The sequence below is a fragment of the Dermacentor albipictus genome, chromosome 1 (assembly GCF_038994185.2).
Source record: "Dermacentor albipictus isolate Rhodes 1998 colony chromosome 1, USDA_Dalb.pri_finalv2, whole genome shotgun sequence".
Lineage (NCBI taxonomy): Eukaryota > Metazoa > Arthropoda > Arachnida > Ixodida > Ixodidae > Dermacentor > Dermacentor albipictus.
In genome coordinates this window covers 331,442,892-331,467,175 of record NC_091821.1, presented here as the reverse complement: position 1 = coordinate 331,467,175, position 24,284 = coordinate 331,442,892, and the positions used below count along the sequence as shown (strand labels likewise).

The following is a 24,284-nucleotide window of genomic DNA, read 5'->3' as shown; positions in this document are numbered from 1 at the left end:
TCGTGCGACTCCTTCGATTCGCCGAAAGTACGCATATCGAGTTAATCCTTTCTCTCATCAACTACCCCGCCAGTAGTCTGGTGGCGTGAAGTCGCGAGTCACAGGTTTTTCTCATGCGCTGTGCCCGAGATTCGATGCAACTCGTGTTCGGCTCGATGCGGCTGTAGTTTTAGACACGTGAGTTCACGTTTCCCTTTGGCACTTGCCACTTCTCTCTATTCCTCCACACTAGCTCCTTCCTGTTCTCGGGCGACGATCACAATATTTGTGCTCGACCGGTGCGAGGGACATCGCGCTTCGTCTGGCAGCTTCAATTTGAACGGAGTCATAGATTGCGTGTGCCGTCAAGCGGAATGATTCTTACGTTAAACACAAGGCACGTAATTCCGAACACTTTTCTCACTCGCCTCGCCTCCTCCTTCGCTGTCCGCCGTCTCTTGCATCCCACGTGGTCATATACGTCACGTGGTTCGCGTGTCTAGCAAAAACAGACACTTAAAATAGCATTCGTACATGGTGATGATGTTTACGTTGTGCAATGCATTGTGCTCGGATGCGCTAATTCTGAAGTTTGAATAGGACGCCACCACTAACGCTAGACCGCACGCGGCATGACACGCGACTACCCTGCCCCGATCGTAATGCCATCTATAGATGCTATGTTGAGAGCTATACACGCGGAGTTCTTTGGTTCGTCGAGGGATGGCGACAGCGACCCGGCGATGGATGTCCTGGCGACGCGATTCTCGGAGGCTGGCAGATGTGAGCCACCACTTTATTCTGTAGCCACCATGCCGCGCGCCCGATGCCACCTTCGGTAAACAGCAGTTGCAGTTAACTGTATGTTCTCCAAAGAGCGCCATATATGCAATAACTCTGCCGACGGTGGCACGAGGCGCTCACACGGCGTTTAACTCTGGCATGTTCCTTTAGGAAGGATTGGTTATTTGCTGAAGCCTCGTCCATCAAATATTTGACTGTTTTAATGTACAGCGCACAGGTTCCTGTTGGTCGCATTATTGAGGCGAAAGCCTGAAGTGACTCATGCTCCCGATGGTCTATATTTTCACTCACTCACTCACAGTCATGTAAGCTCGCCTCGCGCAGACACTCGCTCGTACCACTGCAGTCGCGCGTTCATCGTCGTCTTCTTCCACAGCTGGCCTCGATGCCCGTCATCGTGAAAAAAAAAAGTTACTAAGAGAGAGTTAAGGCACTCGAACCCACGACCTTTCATGGCAGTCGCACCCTCTACCTTTGGTTGGAGTCGAGCACGCGACCTTTGGTCTTAACTAGGGCGAGGTTAATTAAGGTAGATTTATTTAGGTAGCGTCAATTAAAGTACGTGAACCCACGACCTTTGGTGGGAGAACACAAGTAATGAGAAGTAACAATTAACGCATTCGAATGAGTACGTCAAGTGATTCATTCCATGCATGTCGCTTGAGCGCGCAGGCTTTCGCCCTCATCCTCTTAGGCGTATACTAAAGTGCCTGTCACTTTTTTTGAAACCCCCAGTGCCCGATACCATTGTTCTAGGTTCCACAAATTTGTCGATGACTCAAGGTGGCTTTAGCTGTACCACATGCAGCGGATTACACATGTGGCCGTCAGATACAGCATCAAGTATAATGCTGTTCTTGTCAAGAAATATTACTTCTTTAGCCTACTACTTCGCAGCCTCGCCGTAATCAGCTCCGTAGCCGGGTCTAGCGCGCTGATCTACTTGAGCGCGTTCCTGGCGCCATCTCTCGCGCAAGGCGCGAGCCTTGCTTTCCCCTTGTCCTCCAAGGCCGGATCCCATGTTCTCGCCTATCCTTTCGCCCCATTCCTCCGCGGTGACTGTCGCCGCTACCGTACACTCCGCCCTCGCCGTCCCTTCTCCAGCTGTCGCGGCACAGCCGCGGTGCCGGCGGCGGGCGTTCCTTGCCGCCTCGCCCGGGATCCGCGGCTCCGCTCCTCCGTCTCCGTGTCGCGTGGCTGTACGGCTCTCAGCCGTGTCTCTCACTTCCGCGTTTGCGGGGCGCGTTCTACAGTGGTATTTGTAGCCTCTGGCAGTGCTTGCGCCTGGCTGTCCTTCTCCCACCTCCACTCTTGCCCTATACTTCCCCTTACCTGGCGCAGTGCTGTTGCGGTGACTCGAAAGAGAGTTATTGCGTTTCGTGCTCTTACTTCTACTTCCCACCCCAACCTTGTGCGGCCACATTGGCCTGTCTTCGAGTGAATAAGTGTGTGACCTCTCCTCTATACCCCTGTTCTCCACCCGTTTCCTCATCCCACCTCAGAAGAGCCATAAAATAATAATTGCTAATATCCCATCCGCCCCGTTCTCCGCGGCAGTGACCCACTTTAAGATGGCGCGATGGTGCGTCGCCGGAGCTCCGGCTCGATAGCGGCGGATCGCGGTGTGTGCTGCCCGATCCGAAACACAGAACCACCTCCGTTCGGCACTGTGTGTTCTGCATGCGGTTGCCTGTTGTTGAAATAAGCCAGCAGCTGCGCTCAAAGATCGCATTACCAAGAAGTGTAATCGTCGGCCAATTTTTTTACGTCCGCCGGTGACTGCCGGTATGTTCGTTGGAATTCCAAACTCTTTTGCGAGAACATTATGAAGAAAAATGGTCATTGTGCCGCGAGGACTCGAACTTACGACCAGCAGATCGGCAGCCCACGATTCTACCCCCCAGCCACTTTTTTCTTTCTTTCATACGCAATACTAAATACAACGATTACGACATCGTATGCCAGCATTACACACGCAAAAGACAATGTGTCTTAAGTGAACGGCTTTATGAGGGCGAAAAAGCACGATATTTAAGAAAATCTAGCAACAGTTAAAGAAGACAGGCGTACTTTCCGCAGAAAGGGAGGTAAGGACAGGCAAATATGTTAAACCGAGGATACCAGTCCTGTTCAAGTTCTTTCTCGCCATAGACGTACTTTAGGTGAACAATCATTCGAATAAACTTTACTGTTTAAGGAATAAGGGCTCAGAGTTGCGGTCGAACAGGCGCTATGCCGATGCTAAAGCAGTGGAGGATACTGATTGCGCCAGCAGCCGCCATGGTTGACCAATACGTGCTGAACACCTGTGTACTTGATAGTGAGCTGGCATCCGCGCCTTCTTCGTGCTCTGTCATGTAGCCTTCCTAGTTCCGCAGGATTTCCGAAATTAAGTTTTATTTTCCTACATATAATGACAATAATGATTTAGCGCGTCTAGTTCTTCATTAGTTCTTCTAGCGCTCGGCTTCTTCGAATTTTTACTGGATGGCGCTGATGTTGCCCTGTTTTCTTTAAGGATGGCATCAGTACTATTAATAGTTAGTCCAAATAAAATGTGAGAAATGCTGAACGAATCGCAGTAGTAAGAAGCTAAAGGGTTGTTTGGGTAGATACCAGTGATTAAGTACGGATGGGTAAGAGGAGGGAGGAAAGCGAAGCCTTTCCACTTCGCCATCGGAAGGCGCAACTTCCACATACGAATACAACTCAGATTTTTGCTTCTCGAAAGAAGATTTCTCGCTGGCGACTGCTAACGTTCACTTCAACAAACACCGTACAAAACAGCCTCAGGCTTACTCAGCATCATATTACACTAGCTGTTGCGTCACTGCATCGTTCTACAGGCAAAATGTTTTGAAGTGGTTAGCTAATAAAGCGACATCGACGGATAAGGACGTCATAATGATATCGCATTATCGTCGCTCAGGCGTAGCAGGAATAGCTGCGAGTTGGGGACATGCAGACGCCGTGTTGTACCAGATGGCTGGGTGGAGAGTTGCAGATAGGAGGAAGAGTTTCGTACTGAAGTCTGCGGACAGTGATGGCAACTCGAAATTTCGTATAATTCCGTCATTGTCTGCCTATAAAGTGTTAGAGAGGCGCTAATGCTAACGTATTGCAGTCGCTCAAGTATAAAATGAAGAACGAGTTTTTCATGTTTTCCTTAAAAGCTTGAAATGGCACATGTCACCACTAAAAATGTGCAGTTAAATTACTACATTAGTCAGAAAATTGTAAGATAATGCTTTTTGTCTGAAGAAAACCGGCTTGAAGATAATGCTTTGTCTGAAGAAAACCGGAAAATCGAACTTAGAACGGGAAACGATAACGTCTAGGGATGCCCAAGCTTTCACCAGCTTTCACACGCCGCCGTGGCTTAGCAAGCAAGCTTAGAGGCTGTGTTGTTGCGCTGCTAAGCACGAGGTCGTGGGATCAACTCCCGGTGGCGACGGCCGCATTTCAATCGGGGCGAAATGTAAAAAAAGAAAAAAAAAAGCGCCCGTGTCCTGTGCATTGCGGGCACGTTAAAGATTTGGTGGTGAAAATTAATCCTGAGTTCTCCACTACGGCGTGCCTCATAATCAAATTGTGGCTTTGTAAGTCTCCAAAATTCATTCATTCATTCATTCATTCATTCATTCATTCATTCATTCATTCATTCATTCATTCATTCATTCATTTTCATTCACCAGCCTCCCTCCACGTTGCGGACTCGACACGTAGAACTGAAGTAAAAAGCACATATATTTCAATTGACGTTTAAATTGTCGCACTTGTATTACAGCAACGCAACCACAATATTCGCAAATCCGTATACCCTGCGAGCCGAGCTTTGGTTCAGTAACGTTCTAAATTAGGAGTTGTTCGTTGCACGTACACACCCTCGTATGCCACTCCAGGTGCTGCAGAACGCGTCAGCGCTAACTATATACGAAAAGCACTTCTAGCCGCGAGAAACATTCTGTAAAACATGGCACATGGGCAACCACTGCAACGAAAGCAAAAATGAAACTTTTCTGTTTCTATTAATTATAGGGCGAAATGCTGTACAAAAGGGGGAAAAATCGACTTGGATTCGTTATGTCGCGCACAAAAATAAGCTAGCGCTGCAATTGTCTTGCGTCGGTTACATGGTTATCTCCCTGCTGCGTGGCAACTGCCGACTGATTGCTGTGTTCGGTTTGCACGCTCGCATCTGCCTCCGCGGCTGCTTCCGGCGTAGTGCTGTTTTGGGTCAGCGGTTCAAACCACGCCACCGTGCAGGCGTGTTCTCTCCTCATCGTCGTATGAGCTTCGCACTGAAAAGCGTGCGCAAACAGGCCCACTTCTTTGAGAGGTTCGTTGCACAGGCGCTCGCCTTCTCTCTCGCCGCACTGCTGGTAGCACCAAACGGTGAACAGGAGCTGCATGTCGGAAAGGTCGGGAACGCCGGGGATCGTCAAATGTTCGTCGATTTTCGGCCCCGTAACGGCCGCAAGGAGGGTGACCGCTAGGGCGATTACCCGCTGCAGAATGACAATCTTGCCGCGCGACTCCGTGGCATTTGTGCGCTGCTGCATGCTGAAGATGCACTCGGCGGAGGCGTGCCAACGCGCCGTTGTTTCCAGCGTACCGTACAGCACCTTGGCCATGGCAGACGCCATGAGTGAGCCCAGGCTGGCGAGTTTGAGCAGCAGCGGCGCGTCGCTGTCATAGCCCGGCAAGACGGCCACGTCTGGCCGGAGAATGATGTCGTTGGATACGCCGTCGATTTCGTAGTACAGTAGGTCCGACGGAAGTGCGCGGGCCATTCCCATCGACACGCGAGTCCAGAGGGACTTGCTCCGACCGATCATGAGCCGCTTCCAATTCTCGAGCGTATCCCAGGTCATGTCGTCGTAGAGGGCGTAGCTCTCCTCGAGGTAGTTCTCACCTGAAAGCGACAGAAGGTCGAACAGGCGTCCGGTACCTTTGGTGTAGGAAGGTAACTTGTCGACGTTCGAGTGCATGCCGAGGCTGCGGGCGAACACGTGGTCGTAGGCTCCACGGATAATTTTCGCGAGTTGCCTAATGTCGTTTTTCACGTCTGCGGTGAACGTCTTCGAGACGTAAGACGCGAAAAGGGCGTATCCGGCCGTCTGCTGTACGATGACGAAGCAGAAGTGGCTATAGTGCTTGAGCGCGTCTTGGTACGTTGGGAACTCTCTAAATATCCAGGGCGCGTACACTCTCCTCGTCAGCATTTCAGCTATGTACCACCTAAAATAGGCTTGAGCCTCCGTGGCGCCTATTTGATTCGGCAGCTCCATAAATTTCTTAAATAGGAACACGGAGTCCACGTAAAACCTAAGCGCGTCGCTGCGTTTCAAGTACGTGTTGAGAATGTTCGTCCACTGTTGCCGTGAGACGCCGTGAATCGCGTCCTGGATGGTAGTCTCGTTCCAGCCGGCAAATTCGTTCACCGAGTTCAGTTTTTTAAGTATTTCCGCCAAACCCGCAATGACGTTCTGGTCGATCGTCTGCCAGGCGTCGTACGTCAGAGTGGGAAGCATGTTTGGCTCGAACGTTCTTTGAAACACCTCGTAGTCGTTTTTGAGGCCATCGTAGAAGCCAGGTTTCTGTCTCCTACGGGCATAGGTCGTCAGGTAGTCGCTGGGTGCCATCCGCAGAGTGATGCCCCGGGGCGCGGGGCGAGCGTACGTGAACTTTATTGGAGCGGCGATGCGCCACCTGAAGTGCAGGAAGAAGGTCACGTTCAGGGCGTCGACGGGCCCCGTCCAGCCGGGGGGCGAGTACAGGCCGGCCTCCTTGAGGATACGCACGAGGGTGGTGAGGTTGGTGTTGTTCTTGGTGATGATGTCCTCGCACGCCTGGTAGGCTAGCGCGGCCTTTTGAAAGGACAGCTGTCCCGCCGGTGGCACGTGCATGGTCCGGATCAGGTCGGTGACCTCGTCGATAAGCTTTTGGAAGAGTACGTCACCTTGGCTTCCCTGCAAGTACAGAGACCATTGTTCGCCTTCTTTTGAAGAACTCTGTCACACAATAGGTTTACTGATTTCAGCAGTTCATTTTACTTCTTTCACGAGTTTGCAAAACAAAAGAGAAACATTTAGCAGCGCGCAGCACCAAAGCAGGAAAACAGGGCGCCACGAGGTTTGTAGTTCGGCACTGAGCATGTCGGGCCATTTTTTAGCGCGAGAGCACTACTAGCCTACCGACTTGGATTTCGCCTCTGTCTGTGTTTAAATGTCTCAAAAAGAGATTCATCGCGCCAAGCGCAGCCAACAACAAAGAGCTCGGCGACCGAGGCAACACGAGTCGACCGACGAAGATCTGGCTGAGGGATTGCGACTGCGGCATTAAAAAAAAAAAAAGACGATGACGTTGAAACGTGCCAACTGCCGAAGGACGACAGAATCGATTGGAGAACGACAGGTTGCAGAAGCCTGCCAAGCACGCTGGCGAAGCGGATGAACAACGACAAGCCCTACTGGCTGCGGACGTTGCATACCAGCATCGCAAGGCCAAGGAACGTGTGTCTTTGGCAATGGCGGCTACGACGGCCACCTTCAAATGGGGCTCCATCGACAACCCGTTTGGTTTTGCGTGTTATGTGCATGGCAGACTGTGGCACAAGGAGGACTTGGATTGCGTCGCGGCCTCCATGTACGCGACCTTGGCTTTGGCCTTTCCCGACGTTGAAGAATTCTCTTCGCCTATGACATGTAGAACGTGTAAGTCCTCGCTCGCCCAAACTAAAAGTGCCTTTGTACTCTGTGAGCAATTGCTATATATATACGTCCAAGCCTGCCCACCTCCCTGAATTCAACTCTATTGCAGAGTGCATGGATTTCCCGTCGCATAGTCTTCATGCAAATGCGATGGCTGCTCTGCAGCACTGCGCAGCACGGCGTGAAACAACAAAATGGTCTTTGTGCAAGTCTGCAATCCTCCTCCTCCTGTGTCCCACCGAGTAACCCAGTATGCATTATGCAACCTAGTGCGCGTGACAATATATGCGTACAATGTGTGAAAAAAAAATCCAGGTTAACGATGACATCGCTACTGCAAAGGACCTAATTAGCAACCGGTCCGACAACGGCCTAGCAATGCCTAAGTTACAAGAAAATGTCTAATTTGATCAAAAAAAAAAGGGGGGGGGGTATTCGTACGATATTTCGTGGTGGGTGCAGCCGAACTGTCTGTAAATTTTTTTCGGGCATCTCGGTGCATCCTCTTTCTCGAAATAAACTCGATTTTCCGCGGACACGTAGGAGAAGTACGCACAAATGATTTCAATTTTTTTTCAGAGCAATAAAAGTATGATTTCAGATTAAATAAAATGAACGAACCTTCCTAAAAAAAAAGAAGTGGCATAACTATTGCACAAAAAGTTTCACAGCGAAGCTTTTAAGGATGGAAAATTCTACAACGACATTAACGCAGCGAAAGCCATCGATGAAGGGCGTCGTGGAAGGTCGGCGATCAACCTAAGAATAGCCAGCAATGCAACCCGAGTCGGAGTTCCAAATTTCCGCTTCGAAGTTTAATAGTCAATTATTATAAAATTAAGGTTATTTCTCGTATTTCCTCACTCGAATAGACAACTTCTATGCGAAGTTTTTCTTTAGCCAATAATGCGTAGTTTAGGGTTTCTCCCGCGTCGCGTTTTACCGACTCTGTGTCGAAGGTCTGCTAGTAGTTCGTAGGGCTGCGGTGAATGGCTTACAGCGTTGTCCCTAAGTGCTGCTTTCGTGGGAGCCCAGTGGGGAACCTCGAAGTGGCCATATGACGAAAACGTCAGAAAGGAATCATCAATGAGAACAGCCAGCCAACGGACCCTGATAGATAGCCCTACCACCGGGTGTAAGAGTCGCTTATACAGCTTCGTAGCCTTTCGTGTATCAGTTACCCAGGTTTATACAGATCTGCGATTTTTGTTCTTCATAATGCGAGTATTGTTCCGCGTGGTCGAACCATTTGTAGAACCGCGGCACCCCGTTTCGCTTACCGCATACTTCCATCCTCCGCAGACGTGCTGGTAGAAGTTGTCGCATGGGTCCACGTCCGGCGAGACGCTGTCGAGCAGCAGCTTGCCGATGTGCTCACAGTGGTCCGACCGACAAGTCGCCGTCGTGGCTTTGCCCGTGCGTTTCTTCGAGCCTGGCAGGAGGAGCATCATGACTAGCAGCGCGACGACCACCACGAACACCAGCACTGCGATGGCGTAAAGGTTGGTCCGATCGGGTGGGGCGGGTGGATGCGATGTCGGCTCGGATGGAGAGAATAAGGCCTCTTTGATAGCTTCCAAAATCGAGACCTGATGCTCTTCGGCTACCGTGAGATTCTCCTTACCGCTCGAGCGCGTCGCGCCCTTCTCGCTTTTAGGTGACTGCCCTGTTCTCTTAGTGCCCATTCTGGAGTCTGGTTCGTAGTTGCAGCCCTTCACGCCCTTCATGGAATCTAATACGCCCTTGCTCCCCTTTACGGACCCTGGTGCGTCCTTGCTGTCCTTTACAGACCCTGGCGATGCCTTGCTCTTTATGGACCGTGGCAAGTTCTTGCTCTTTACAGATCCTGGTGTGTCCTTGCCACTCTTTACGGACCCCGTTGCGCCCTTTGTAAAGCCTTGTGTGCCTTTGCTGCTTTTCGATGACCGTGGAATGCCCTTCTCGCGTTCCGGCGGCGTAGCCAGGTTATTGGCAGTCTTTGAAGTGTCCAACGGTGCTTGATCGTGTTTCTGTTTTAAGAGCCGCCCTGCCAGAGCAGGCCGATCCTGGCTCGCCGGAAGCGGGGACCGGCCACCATCGCTCGGAGGCGACAGTGCAATCGCCGACGACGGCCGCCGAGACTCCAGGGCGGGCCTGCCCTCGGTAATGCTGCGCAGAGGGGCTGCCTCCGGCCTGTTGGTCCTCGCTGCGGCAGCAGAGGCGCTTCGGGAGCTCCTCTTGCTCGCCGTCGGCGAAGGAACGAACACGCCCTTCAGGCCGATCGGTTCCGACGGGCCACTGTTGTCTTTCCGACCGGCCATGGTAGTGCTGCGAAAACAGGAGCGATGAAGAAAAGTGTCACCTTCGGGTACTGCTATGCAAAAATTTTATGCAAAAGCGGTACGTGCAAGCAGGGTGCTGTTTTTTTTTTTGGCTGCACCAAATTTTTTCAAGATTACCTATGGCAGATAACACAATTCTAACCCTTGGTCTAAACTGATCGATGAGGCGGCCATTATTTCTACGAGAAATTAAAATGTTTAGTCGAGTAATTCACATAACTGCGCTAATTAACTTTTTATTTAATTACCTTACGCCACGTATTTCAATCTACGAATTAGAGCTGCTGAGTTCGTGCGGCGTATCCACTTGAGACGAATTCTCTGGACAGCACTAGTTCCGAGATGATAATTTTCAAAATGTCCGACGAAATTCGTTGGCGTTCCAGTTACTTTTTTAAGAAACCGCTGTTTATGCACTGAAGCACAAAAGTAACTGAAACACCTGTGCATTTCGATGGACACTTTGAAAATTAATATATCGGAACTGGCGCTTCCAGAGAATTCATTCCAAGTGGATACGCCGTGCGAACTCGGTGGCTATGATTCGCAGATTGGGATAAGTGGCGTAAAGTAATTAATCAAGGAAGTTAACTAACGTAATTAAGTTAATTATTCAATTGAACATTTTGATTTTTCGTAGAAGTAACGACCGCCTAATGGAGTATTTTATATCGAGGGTTACAAATTGTGCTATCTGCCATACGCAATCTTTAAAAGAAAGTTGGTGCAACTTCGTACTAGTTTTGTATTTTAAGTACAACGAAGGTGAACGTGTGTTGGGAGTTAAGAGAAAATAAACCAACTTCAGCCAGGCTTCGTCAGGATGCTTCAGACGTGCTAGATCTTTTCACCAAGTTTTCACCAACAACCGCTCACCGTCACACATGAACTGACAAATGACAAGAGTTTGCAATTCCCTGACATAAGAATGTTTTTCGAGGAAGACCATGTGGGCTGGTTGTAGGAACCAAGGGCCAACAAGCCATTGGTGTCATTTTCGTCGAGCCACTCCAAGTTGGTAAAAAGAGGCATCACAAAATTAACCATAATAAACGCGCTTCGCCGTTCATGTTTTCAAGAGTGCTGCAACAGTTTCTTTGCGCAAGCAGATTGCCTGAAAAATAAAAATCCGGATTTCCGCAGGATGTTGTCACAGCAGTGACCGAAGGTTTGTTTAAGACCGTCAAATGTGCCGGAGATGGTGCACAATTTGGCAAGCCGGAAATGCAAGGAATGAAGTAGAAGTGCGCAGTAATACCGTACATACAAGATACCTGACACAGGCTGAAGAAGATCGGACATAACGATAATGATGTTTCAGACGTGCTAGATCCTTTCCAAGTGCATGAAACTGCTCACTCATCGCTCAAGTTGCTCGATGAACTGTAGGTGTGATTCCATATTCACGCAATGCACCGGGATAACGAAGAAATCCGACACAAACAAATCGTGAAATAATTGAAGCAGCGAAGATTGCTAATTTGGGGGACACGTGTGTTTGGGCGCCTTGAACCGAACGTCTGATTTTCTAAACAAGACGCAGGCAGTGGTTCGACGGGGATGGCAAGACAAACTGGTCTCTTAATTTTGCAGACGATATGTCACTTCATTTTCTTTTGACTCTCAGTACACATGTATCTTAGCTGTATTCAAAATAGGAACTATATTACAAATGCGCCTGCGTGTGCTGCTAGCTGTTTTCTATATATACATGTACCACGTCGAAAGTTATACCGAATGCTGGATGTTAGCGCTCTGCCCACGTCGTTCCTTTCAGTCTTGTGTTCTCCTTTGAGCGCTAAAAGAAGTCAGCTAATAATGGCGCATGCCGTGCTAACGCTGTCGGTTGCACTGCACTGTGAATTCCTGCACTCCACCTCGCCTAGTGTAATGTCGCATGGTGTGGAATTTGAGCCCTTATAACGCGTTGCCAATTGTTACGACTCTTGCAAGCCTTTCCATGCAATTATTTCTGCAGGCTAGGAAAGTGCTGCAACACCGAATGATTATTGCGGACTGACCGACTGACTGACTGACTGGCTGGCTGACTGGCTGGCTGGCTTCTGTGATTAACCCATTGGCAAACTGCACTTAATGACTGAGCGAATGGTCGATCAGTTCTGTTTAATGTCACGAAGCAAAATTTGGCTTCTCGAAAGTGCCGTAGCGAACGGCCTCTGATTTATTGGCAGCTCACGGCTCTTCAAAAACTAAAACTAGGTACACGGGAATTTTCGTATCGTGCCCTTCCGAGAGAAGGTTTTTGTAGAGAACAGCAACTGTGACAGCCAGAAACCATGGCGAGCATACTTTGATGTTGTATCATAATACACGATGCATACGCAGTAATTATTTGAGATAAAGGTACACGATACTAGCGGATTAATTGCATGTGACGTAATACTCACCACTTGTACTCGCCATTAGTTTATTTCTCATTATCAATACAATGTAGTAGCCACTACGGGTTCAGAGTAGCTGGCTCACAAATGTGCTAAGTACTGCAAACATTGTTCCGTAGAATTTCGTCTTGTAATGTGAAGTAATTCCTTTTGTCTTTCTACCAAATTACTGCATGGCCTTCCTGGAAACATAAGTGGGGCTGACCGGACTTTGGCTTGCATCAGATTGATTTTGTATACTCTGAGCGATCACTGTTTTTCTCACGCCGCCATTATAATCAGTGCGAGGGATTGGGCCAATCCTTAGGTAGGTCGGCTTCTTATTTTTGCTACGTGTTTGTTTCAAAAGCGTCCCACATTGAGCTTTAGATTGCACCACGAATAAGTTGGCACGTGCCCATCAGAAAATTTGTATATGTAACACGCCGCGCATAGACTTCGTTTTTAAACAGCAGTGAACGGACCTGAAGAACACAACGCTCGCGCGTATGTGCAAAAAGCGCTAAACTTTACGTGAAGGTTCAAGTTCCTGGTGCGCCTCTACGGGCGCGTGGCGCATCTACACTCGAACCAACGCACCAATGAAGCTCATTTAGCATGCTAAAATCTGACATCTGGCGAGGAAAGTGACGATGGAGTCGGGTGAAGGGGGATCGTTTTCGGGGCGTTCTATGCTGGATTCGCCCCACGGGACGGATCGCCGAGTCAGTTTGCCGATGAGTAGGACGTGGCAGAGCTTCACTGAGTCTCTGATTGCTCGAATTGAGCCTGTTTAGGACTGTCCGAGACGATGAAAACGCCAATGCTCATTGGCTGGACGCACCGCCTCGGGCATATCTGAGCAGTACGGGGCGACAAATCGATCGAAGAGACCGAGTGGAGCTCGGTCGCCAAGTCTCTTAGATTGGCGTGATTGGGCCCCACCAGTTCACGCCATGATTTGTCGAGGTCGGAATCAGTGATCTGTGCCGCTGCTACTGGGATTTGCTGTCTATATTTGCCATAACGAAAGAATAAGGAACAACAAGGAAATAAAATATATATGTAATAGCTGCGTCAGCGAAAAGCGTTGCATGAGCTCTTGCGCTGAACTGCCTGACATGCACTGGGTAACAATGGCAAGTATAGGAAAGAAGTATATTTAGATGATTGACTAAAGGCAGCGTATGACATTGGCAGTGCTCGAAAACCTAACTCAACGCCTGCTTAGCGAGCACGCCGTAAGCGAATAGAAAACAAAAAACAAAGACTAGAGTGAGCGAAGAATGACGTACCTTCCAACACCTTTGACTTGGAGTGGTGTAGACTGGAAAGAAGTCGGTGTTCTGGTCCGTCGCGCAGTCTCAGCTCCGCTTCTGCTTCGAACGATGCCACGAGCACGAGCACGAGCAAGAGCGTGTGCACGACCACGAGCACGCACTCCTTCAACCTCCTTTGTCAGCACTGGTATGTGCCGCTCTACCAAACTTTGGTGAAAAAGAGAAAGTGACCATGACCTCAACTTGTGGAATCAACGCATGATAGGACATTTCGATGTTATATGCAACAAAATATGAAATATAAAAACTCATGCGTTACTCTGCTTCGCCTTCAAGAGTGGAACGCGACAGCGTTCCCGTCGACCCGCCATTACAATGGGCTACGGCGCAGCGACTACGCGCCCCGCATTGGACGCGGTGAGCGTCGAGCAACGCAGCGTTCGGCGCGGCAACGAAATGTGCGCCTGAGCAAGCGACGCACGCCTGAGCGTTAGAAACAGCTCGTTTAGGCAACACCGCATTCACTAGAGGCGCTTTTGTACCGCTTTGAAGCATCGTACTCGTGGCTCAGTGGTAGCGTCTCGGTCTCACACTCCGGAGACCCTGGTTCGATTCCCACCCAGCCCATCTTGCAAGAGTTGAGCCAAAGCCACTTCTCCTCTGTCGTGACGTCACGGTGTCACGTGGTATTCAAGGCGACACCGCCGCGCCTGAGGAGCTGGGTTGAGCTCTCGTAATATGCTTCGCATAAAAGAAAAGGAGCGCAAGAATGTTTTCGCAATAAGTTGAGCGGCGTCAAGGCGCTCTTGTGGCCATGCAACACGCTGATGCGAGCACTGGCCCTGCTGTACATTCTGCGGATTGCCAAAAGGACGGAGTAATGTTATACTAGCTTTATGCTGCTGCCCATAGCCGTAACGGTTGCGACACAATGCTCATTTGTTACATTTTTGCGGCTCAGCATTTCTCGCACCAGAGAAAGGCAGAGTATATAGGCTTTTCTAAACATGGGCAAAACGCACCTTGCTTTACATACGCAGGGAAGTCGGAGGAGAAACACGAGGAACAAACTTTATTCAGGGGAAACGCACTGAAACTACGACGCCTTTCAGTTCACGTGTGGTGTCCTTTGGTTGGTGCCTGGAATGGTCGAGGTTTCATCACTTGCACGCCGACGTGATGGTCGAGGCTGTCGGTGCCTTAGGGTTTCAAGGAATCCGAATGGCGGTGTCATCTCACATACGCGGTTCAGCCGTGAAGAAAGCCGAGAGACCCGTCGTGGTACGCGCGAGCGTGCCATCATTACCGTTTTCGGTGGGTTTCGAACCCCGAACATCCCGCAACCGAGACAGGCATTCGGACACGCGGGCACGGCTGCGGTTCCGTACGCGCTGCCCGCGAACTGGTGGACGACTCTCCGAAAGTAGGAGTTTTGCATTACAACTTGTTCGCTTCCTGTCGACCTAGAAAAACAGCGTTTCGTGAGCCATTAAAGACGATACTCCCGTAAGCTCCCCGATGGCATGCGCCTACTTTTTGTCTAAGTGTACTAATATCTTTGCGGCAGCGCCCACATGACCGCGATTAGAGAGCGCTGCATGCACACTGGAGGCCCATTCCTTCACGCGATACTTTCACGATGATCTCAGCTTCCATCATGGACATAACTTACATAACCACTTCCTGTGACATTGCTTGCTTTCTTACTCCTGATTCCACGGCGCTTACCTACTATGCAGGATTCTCCAGGAAGCCGGTGGTTAAAGAGAGGAGGGGAGAGAAAGCTTAAAAGAGTGACCAAGGCAGGGTAAGTTGAAAGTTCAGGAAATAATGTGGAAATAGACTAACTTTATAAAGGCAATTTTTTTTAAAGTGTGGTTTACATATAGACAGCAAATCTGGCAGTATTAAAATAATTTCAAGTGCAACCGGCAGTTTTGTGAATTGGTTCAGAAAAACCAACATGGCCACAGGAGAATTCGCAATTGTCCGTACAGATGTCCCTGGGGATAAAGCCCAATGCACAAGCCCCAAAGGAGAGAATATTTCGGGAACGTTTATTTTACATATTGTGCACAAGTTTAAGCACATATTTCATGCCCTTATAATATACGTGATCGTCAGCGATTCCGCAGGCTCGAAATGGCCGCAAAGCCAAGTAAAAGGTAAAAACTGGTCACAGCGTCATCTGATTATTCCTGTACAGACCATTTATGATGTCATAGAGTGGCAACGTTTGGCTTACTTATTGTTGAACTATACATAGGAACTGCGTTTTTTTTTGCAAAAAAGAATTAAAAAGAAACAGGAAATGAATTCAACTAGGTCAGTGCTGGAGTGTGGACAAAGAAACCTTTATTAATTTGTTTTTGCAGCCAACAACGCTTTGATGCTGTTCGTTGGCAGCATGCAAATCTCTCGCGAAACACCGTGCCAAACCACGAGAATGCGTTTGCACATTCTAGCGCTTGATAGCCCAACCATGTCGCGTTGAGGTCTGATATGTACATGGTGCTCCTCAGCACCGCGGCATTCTGAAGGCAACAAGCGAAGCTCATGTACAGGAAAATCGGTCAGCTATTCCCGAACGTCCGTCGAACATGATGTGCCAGCACGCAAGCCATATGCCATCAATTTTTGAGTGCACCTTGTCAAAATTGGGGGTAACACCGTTTCCATAAGAGTTATGCACGCTTTCGGCGCATATGAATCTACGGATACCTACATACACACCGTTTCACACTGGTCAGGCAACGCCGCGGTAGCTACGTATAGACTCGTGTAAGGGCCGTACCCTCAATTTGGCAGCCGAAATTTGGAATAAAACATTTCAACTGAGAAGCAACTGTGTTAGGTGCCCCGACGCCGCGCGCGAATCGGCGAAGTTTCCCGTTCTGCGTACTTCTGAATGCCGCTACTAATGGCATGAGTCATCTATAGTACCGGCATCTTCCTCCTCCTTCTGCTACAATAAGGTTGCCACCACCACCACTGAAATTGTGAAGAAAAAGACAATACGGTACACGCAAGTAATCCTCTCGTAGAACTATCGCTCCACGAATTTGGCAGTGCAGTTGTTATTGACCTGCCGACGCTTTATGCGGAATAACCATATTACAACTACGACTCGCGGAAGTAAGGTGATGTCAACCCACGCGTAATTCGTGCGCCTTTGTGCTTCTGGTATGCGAAATGCTATGTTTTGATCACGACCGCAAGCGGTCGCTCGTCGCAGAAACGTGCCACTGCATTCGCTCCGTTCGCTCCGTGATAAGCAGGCTCAGACCTACTGCGCATTTAATGTAGTTACGTCATAGCATGCTACGTAATGGTATCAGACTTAATGTTACGTCGAATTACCCCGACCTCATATCTTTATTATGATCTCATATCTGACTTGCTATGTTTTGGTCGTGTGTGCGAGCAACGCGAGATGTCTCCCTGACCTTCCCAACATTGCCTTCTGTGTATGAAACTTATAGTATAGCGTGTCATACGTGCTGCTGATAATGGGTGAGAATTCAGGTACAAGGAATAAGCTGGTCCTGAGTGTGAGAAGGTGCGCATGTTTCGATTCTGAGTATTGGTTCCTTTCTTTTTTCATCTTATACCTCAGGGCTGCCGCAATTCGCGTACCGCTATTGAGTAGGTTAGTCTGAAATAGGGCAGGAGAGCTTTTCACACCCAGTCACGGTGCATCGTTGGACACTATTACATTTTCGTTTCTTTTTTTACTCCGTGCTGTTCATAAATACCGTGAACAGAAGAACACGCACGACAGTAACGAGTGATTACGATGGGTGGTTCGTGAAAGCATCATCAAAAAGTTAACTTCACCAGCGTCACTGGAGCACTGATTATGTGTTTTGATCGGCACTCTGTTCCGCGGAGGGCGGCCGTTGATTTGTGTCTCTCGTTGACACGGTGTAGACGGTCGACTGACTCTTCGTCGAGCTGGTGTAGCGATCGGGACCACCGCCGCTGTTCCGACAGCTGGAGCAGCTAGCCCCGTGCTTTCCCTCAGCGACGGTGTCTTTGCGGAAGGGCATCACGAAGCGCCTCCTCCGCTTCGAGCTGCTGCTCTTCTTTTGGAAGAAGAGGAAGATGAACGGGTTTATGGCGCTGTTGGAGGCCGAGATGACGCCGAACAGGGCCACCACGTTTCGATCCAGGGAGACGCTGGAAGCGGCGAAAGCCAGGGCCAGCTCCTGGACCACGTAGGGCACGTTGGTCACGACGAAGGCAGCGAAGATGGCTGCCGTCAGCTTGACAGTCTTGACCTGAAATAAAAAAAGAGTGAACAATAAAAAGGGGTCAAGGATGCAGAGTGAGTCGATGCTACTCGGATAACAGAGTGTACGGCACTTGGAGCAAAATCATATAGAAGATAGTATGTTGACACAAAGCATTAATTAAGTGACCAAAGGGTGGTTGCGGAATAGGATGAACAATGACCCAAAGCGTCACATTCACGCTGTTTATGATTCCCGCCTAAGTTTTGTCTAGAGGAACCTTGTCATGAACTGGGGTTCTTAAGTTCGCAAGAACCGACTGGTGGGCTAGCTGGTTCATGATGACAGAAAACCAGCGCCAAAGGAATAGAACGAGCAGTGTCAGTGTGCCCCTTCTTATCTTATCCTCTCTTCGAGGGCTGCTATTCTGTCATAATTTCTCAAGTTCATCGTACGTAACAAGTAACATATAAGGTTTCCGTACCCACCAAAGCCGGAATGCGGGAAAAAAAATCTAAGAATGGTGTAGTAAAGAGCGTGCCCGCGAATTCTTGCCGGAACAAATGTCACCCTTCTATGAACACGTTCGCGCACAGATGCTTTCGCATTACTTTCGTCTTTTTCTGCCGCTATTTTCTTTGTTTGCAAGTGTAGGCTATTTCACTCACGTAACTGTTTTTGTTATTGCTTTCATTATGGTTGCTAGGATGCATTTGTGTGTTTTCGTCAACCCCTCTTTATTTTTACTACAGCTCAGTGCTATCGTTCATGCATGCTTAATATATGTAGCTTAATAAATATTGAGTACTCTATAACTTGTAGCGGTTACGCCTTGCTGCATGCTAACATTGATGAGGGAAACATGAGCCAGGTGTTCCAAATAAGAACGAAATTTAATTTGGCTCATCTACAATCGGGCGTTTGGTCAGAATTTTCCGAAAGAATTCTACGTAGTCGTAGTGCGCAGACCGCTTCTGTAGCCTTATAGGGCGGGATGGGGATCACGAAATAATGTGCACAGGTGTTCTGATTTGGCACGCGTAATGCGAAGACATGGGATCGTTCCCCAACTGCAGTAAGTTGTTTTTTCAAGCACTTTCATTATCATTAATTTATGATTTCTTTAATTCAATTCGTAAGTAGAAGTAATTTCCCCAATGTTGTCCTTGGTGTCTTTGTTTGTTGGCTTCACATTGCGCACGTGTTCACATTTTCACACATGTGTGTAGGTCGGGGGTATGGTACGCGTTCCTGCAAACTTAACGTACTGGACTATACTAAAGTGTTTAGGGTTATAGGAACAATGTATTTTAGTTACACGCGTGACTCGATAGACAGCTACAAAAAAGTGCAATGGAAAAACAGCCAGCAAAAAGAATACCGTACCTTGGCCTTGGGGAGTGCAGAGGTCGTCTGGTGCCTGTTCTTGAGTGCCGAGCTCTGCTGCCAGATCTCGACGAGGATTCGGCCGTACAGGGTAACGAGCAGGATCAGTGGGAGCACGAATACGGCCAAGAACACGGAGGTCATGTACAGCTGACGAGGAAGTGGCGAGACCGTCTTGTGGGCGTAGAACAGGGACGCGCAGTACCTGGTCCCCTTACCAGCGTCCACTAGCCGGAACACGTACAGGTTGGGCAGCGATGGCAACAGCGAAGCGACCCAGGCGGCTGCGGCGAGGCGAGAAGGCGTGGGGCACCTGGCTAGCGGGTACACGATGGCGAAGTGCCTGTCCAGGGCGATGGCCACGATCATGTATGTGGACGAGGCGAGCGCGAACGTCTGCAGCACCTTGAAGACGCGGCAGAAGGCGTCGCCAGCGATCCAGGAGCGACCCATTATCTCCCACACCGTTTGCGAGGTCATCGTGACCGTGGTGACCAGAAGGTCGGCCACGGCCAAGTTCAGGAACAGAACGTGCGCCTTCTGGTAGCGACGACGCCTATGGTTACGCAGTAGCCGCCAGCAGACGACGCTGTTTCCCGTGACCGAGAAGGCGATCATGACGAGGATTATGGTGATTCGCACCTGACCGTGGTACTGTGGCCCGAATACAGTGCTTTGGTCTTGACCGCCGCCGACACGACCGGTGAGTTGCAGGGAGAGGTTGACGGAGACATTTCCCAGTGTGTCGGCATAGCTGGGAGCGTTGGGGCTGCTATCCGGCATTGCCTTTAGTTATTTTATGTGGTAGTCAGCCTCATGCCGACCATCTCGCCAGCTTTATACGTGGCTTCGATGTACGAGGTGAACGAACTTTCTGGAAAAGAGCAGGAAAGAAAAGGAAAGCTTGAAACATGGCGCTGTGAACACATTGAAATGTAGACAATGTGGAGTAGCCAAAGAAAACTTTGCTTTAATAAAAAAATTGGGAGTTCTGACTTGCCCTAAATACGTGATATGAACAGGCTCGTGCATTGCCTTTGCACTGAGTAACGTTTGTCCTGGCTGCCATAAATGGACAAATTACTTTCGTACTGGTCACGTTGCCGTTCACATTGATAATTCAAGCTTTGGCAAGGTGTTTCAATTTCTGGAAGATGTTTATATATGTTCTCAATGGGACCCGACGTCTCTTGGCAACTCTGCCACACATTTGATGCAAGTGTTCCTACGGTGTTGGATGCCTCTTATGTTGACCCATGAATTGTCAGTGGCAGCATCGCTACCCAGTATATTTACTTACGTCTACCATCGAATATAAAGCGTGTGTGTTGATGCTATGAACCTCGCCTCAAGAAACAAATCTTGTCCTTCCGTAACTCTCACCACAGGCTGCTAAAAAGGCAGATTATTAAGTTATGGGTGTCTAATGACCTGAACAACCCAAATTGGCAGAACTCATCTCACGATGACTGTCGACGGTGATGTGTTTAGCATTGAATCAATATCGCAACACAACGTATTGCCACCGTCGAAACGAGTTACGTATGAGATGTGTATTGCAGTGGGATTCCTCTGTCGCGCTTCCCTATGAACACTCGACCTCACATAGCGGAGCCGCCGCGAAGCCTGTGCGTGGCCTCCGAAATGCATGGCACGCCGGTGTGTGCGAACGCTGAGAAACATGTGATGCAGCAACCGGGCTTCTCCCTCGCGCTTCTTTCTGGAGACACTGCGCCATCTAGTGGCGCCGCTGAGAAGCTCGCGCGTGGCCTCCAAGACGAGAAGCATGGCGCGCCGGGGCTTGCAAACACCGAGAATTGTTCCCTCGCCTGCCGCACACACAGTGGCACATACTGAGTGACCCTAGTTGGCGAGGTGTTCATTGAAGAGCAGCACATGCACAGTGCATTTGTGGCGCAGCCTGCTAAAGTGTCGTGTTGCTGTCCTTGAGGAACCCTTGGGACGTGGGATCAATTCTACTCAGCATCGAATAAATTTAAAGGATCTTTTTCTCCGTCCTAGAGCGGAAAAATCTTATTGACACATGCCTAGTTACCCAAGCTGGGGTCATAGATGTTTATTGAAGAGCGGCACACGCCTCCTGGCCCATACCCAGGGACCCAAATAGGCACCAGAGAGGTACAAAGAGGTTCGCTTACGTGCAATTCACTCATTGCTCAGCGGCACGGAGCGATCTGAGCCCGTATTCACACAACACTGTTCCGCTAGAATTATTCGTAAGAAGACATTTCAGCTAATCCTAACACTGAACATACTATTAGCAGAGGCGCCCTGCCATTGGCAAAAAACACTTACTAAAGAGCAGCCTTGTGATTACGGGTCTCAATTTCCTGGCATAATTATCAGTGCTCGACCTCTGTGCTTTGCCACATTAATCACTAGATGTACCCCTTCTGCCACCCAACGGCATTAACTTATCTTTCTTTTATTGAGAGGCTATGACGTTCGGCACAGGAAATATGAGAGACGTTGTAAGAGAGGGAGGAAGTGTGTAAGGGAGAAGGAGGGGGTTGTCTCTTGATTAGTTCTGAATAATTGCGACTCTGTAGCTCCCACTTGAATCTCGGTACATAAACACTTCTCCATTTCAATCCCAGAGGCAGCGAATCGACGTTCCGTCCTCGTGCCCACTACAGAACGCCATTGCCTCCCGTCTAAGCGAATCGCTGCGACGGGCATTAAATTTTTACATGCACAAAAGAACAGAACCGCAGGTGAGAAAGAGAGAGAGAGGAAGAGAGAGAGAGAGAGAGAAAATAGGGGGAAGGGCCAAATGAAGCACTCTGGTAAATGTACTATTTGACGTAAATTCGGGTAGCATCATTTCAACTCATCGGCATAAATAACGTTCACTCCGCTGCTGCTGGTTCCACGCTGCATGGAACTGTGCTGATGAGGCTTCCAGCCCGATGCACACCGTCATCTCATCGCCATCAGCGGAAATGGCGAGAGCGGCTATCGGAGGAGCGCGCGCGGCGAAATGGTGCCGTTGCCAATGATCACAGCAGGCACGGGTGCACCGAGATGGCCTTCAGAACCTCGGGACATTGTGTTGCCACGAGCCTTGCCGCTCGCCAGTACGTGTGTATACGACTCGCGCCGGGAGCCATCCCGACGGCGACGCTTTGGAGAGCTGTGAGTTGGTTGAGGCTGCTGCTCCCACCTTAATGTTGTTCCCGACGTGACGATTGACCTATGTGGTTTACGCCCTGATGAAATGCAGAGGGTATGATGATGAAGCACCGCAGCGGAGCGTTCCGGTCTAATTTTGTAAACCGAAGCTGGGGTTCTTAACCCTGCAATGACCAACGTATAGGATACACGCTACGCTGCGTTTGATGCCTCGGAATGCGCGGGAAACTTACTGCAAACCATATGGTTCCGTTTTTGATATGCTGGAGTGAACTTTTAGATGTGAATAGTTGAACAAACCAATTACTGAAAAATCACCTGTGATACTAATCTAACTAAGATAACATTTCATTGTTCTCTTGTTGATAAAACGTCATGGCCAGATATAAAGATGAACGATGTGATCCAATTTTGTTGTTGTAGAACTGTGCTTCGGCATTACAGAGTTCAACCAGAACCATACTCTCAGTACAAGAACGTTGTTTTCCATCCAGCCCAAATAGCAATTTGGCCATCGCGACCTCTAAATGAACCCTTGACCTCGTGTTGCTATGGAGAACCGCGAACTGGAACTCCTTATCTGCCACCGCCGCTACAATGTTTACATCACCAGAATCCTTCTTCCAAGTGAATAAACATGTTGCATTGTAGATGCAATCGTATCGGATGTTATTCAGATGGCATCGGGCTTTTGCGTTTCTCTCTGTGGCCGCGCGCGTTGTGACATACCTTGTTCTATGTGGTTTTGAAAAGGTAGTGTGATGGCGTTTACATTTTTATACTCTCACGAACTGCAAAGTTTAACCTTTAACCCACAATCCCGAGCGAGTTCGTCTCGGAGAGCGACTGCGACTTTGCTTGCGAGTACGACTACGCGCCTCCGCGGTTTTCCTTTATGTGCAGTGTCCGGCCAAATGCGACAGCCCACTGACGAGAAAGACAACCTCTGCTAGTTCCAGACATCACATAATATAGCATGCATTTAGGGAAAGCCACCTTCAAGAGCAGCTTTTCTTTTGTAGTGCGAAAGCACTACTAGCCTACGAACCTGGATTTCACCTTTGCCTGTGTGGAGCCTCTTCATACGCGCTTTTCGCGTGCACAGCTTCTTCTTGTTTTCACACATATGCCCGAGTGCGCATGTGCGAAATGGAGGTGAAAAGTGAACAACAACAGGAGAACAACAACAACAACTACAACAACAAAGGAGACGATTAATTCGTGGCGTTGAAACATGCCAGCGAAACTGATGATGAACCACAGAAGCGATTGGAGAACGATAGTTTGGACAAGCATGCCAAGCGCGCTGCAAAAACCGATGAGCAGCAGCAAGCACGACTGGTTGCGGAGGTTGCATACTAGCATCGCAAGGCCGAGGAACGTCTTTGGCAACGGCTGCTACGGCCATCTTCAAGCGGGACTTCATCGATAAACCGTTTGGCTTTGCGTGTTCTGTGTGTGGAGAGACTGTGGCACAAGAAGTACTTGGACTGCGTCATGGCCTCCATGTACGCAGCCTTTTTTGACGTTGACGGATTATCTTCGTTTAAGGCGAATTTTAAGTATTCGTTTGCCCTAACTAAAGTGCCTGTTTACGCGCAATGGTTAAAAATATCCGCCCAAGCCTGCCCACCTCAGCTATATAGTGGAGCGCATGATTTCCCATCGCGGAGCCTTCATGCAAGTGCGAAGGCTTCTCTACTGCCCAGCACGGCGTGAAACCACAAAACCGTCTTTGTGTAAGTCTGCAATCCTTCTCCTCCTGTGTCCACCGAGTAACCCTGTATGCATTATGTAACCCAGTGTGCATGACTATGTATGAGTACCATGTGTCAAAAAAAAAAGCAGGTTAACAACGACATTTCGACTGCAAACAATTTAATTAACAAATGGCCAAACAAAGGCCTAGCAATGCCTAACTTGGCGCAAGAAAATGTCTATTTTGGTCTAAGAAAAAGGGCTTTCGCACCATATTCCGTGGTTGGCGCAGCCAGACCCTGTGAATATTTTTCTTCAAATCAAGTAATATGTTCGC

The 24,284-nt window shown here is 49.1% G+C and overlaps 3 protein-coding genes across 14 annotated transcripts in view; 1 reads left to right on the top strand and 2 right to left on the bottom strand.

Annotated features, from left to right (window-relative positions):
* LOC135909729 (vasopressin V1a receptor-like) overlaps positions 1 to 24,284 on the top strand; it is a 295,126-nt gene that overhangs the window by 108,540 nt on the left and 162,302 nt on the right. For 3 of the 12 annotated variants that reach the window (XM_065441793.1, XM_070531672.1, XM_070531671.1), the window contains exons 1-2: positions 8,868 to 8,998; positions 15,218 to 15,285. The exons of 2 other annotated variants lie outside the window; for them this stretch is intronic. The gene's annotated coding sequence lies outside the window, so the exon portion shown is untranslated. Of the gene's footprint in view, positions 1 to 8,867; positions 8,999 to 9,735; positions 9,844 to 15,217; positions 15,286 to 23,557; positions 23,989 to 24,284 lie in introns of those variants that run through there. 7 more of the 12 variants (XM_070531677.1, XM_065441807.1, XM_070531674.1 and 4 more) reach the window with 5 other exon arrangements.
* On the bottom strand, positions 4,513 to 13,667 carry LOC135909705 (neprilysin-1-like). The gene is made up of 3 exons (XM_065441751.1): positions 13,494 to 13,667; positions 8,777 to 9,803; positions 4,513 to 6,755 (listed from the first exon to the last, which is right to left on the bottom strand). The coding sequence occupies exons 2-3, from the start codon at positions 9,794 to 9,796 to the stop codon at positions 4,887 to 4,889; spliced, it is 2,889 nt and encodes a 962-aa protein (XP_065297823.1). The 5' UTR covers positions 9,797 to 9,803; positions 13,494 to 13,667; the 3' UTR covers positions 4,513 to 4,886.
* Positions 17,336 to 24,284, bottom strand: part of LOC135909767 (gonadotropin-releasing hormone II receptor-like) — a 37,754-nt gene continuing 30,805 nt past the window's right edge. The window contains exons 2-3 of the mRNA XM_065441835.2: positions 19,097 to 19,970; positions 17,336 to 17,758 (exon numbers count right to left, since the gene is read on the bottom strand). Coding sequence (XP_065297907.1) covers positions 17,336 to 17,758; positions 19,097 to 19,879 — 1,206 coding nt within the window. The 5' untranslated portion in view covers positions 19,880 to 19,970. The remainder of the gene's footprint in view (positions 17,759 to 19,096; positions 19,971 to 24,284) is intronic.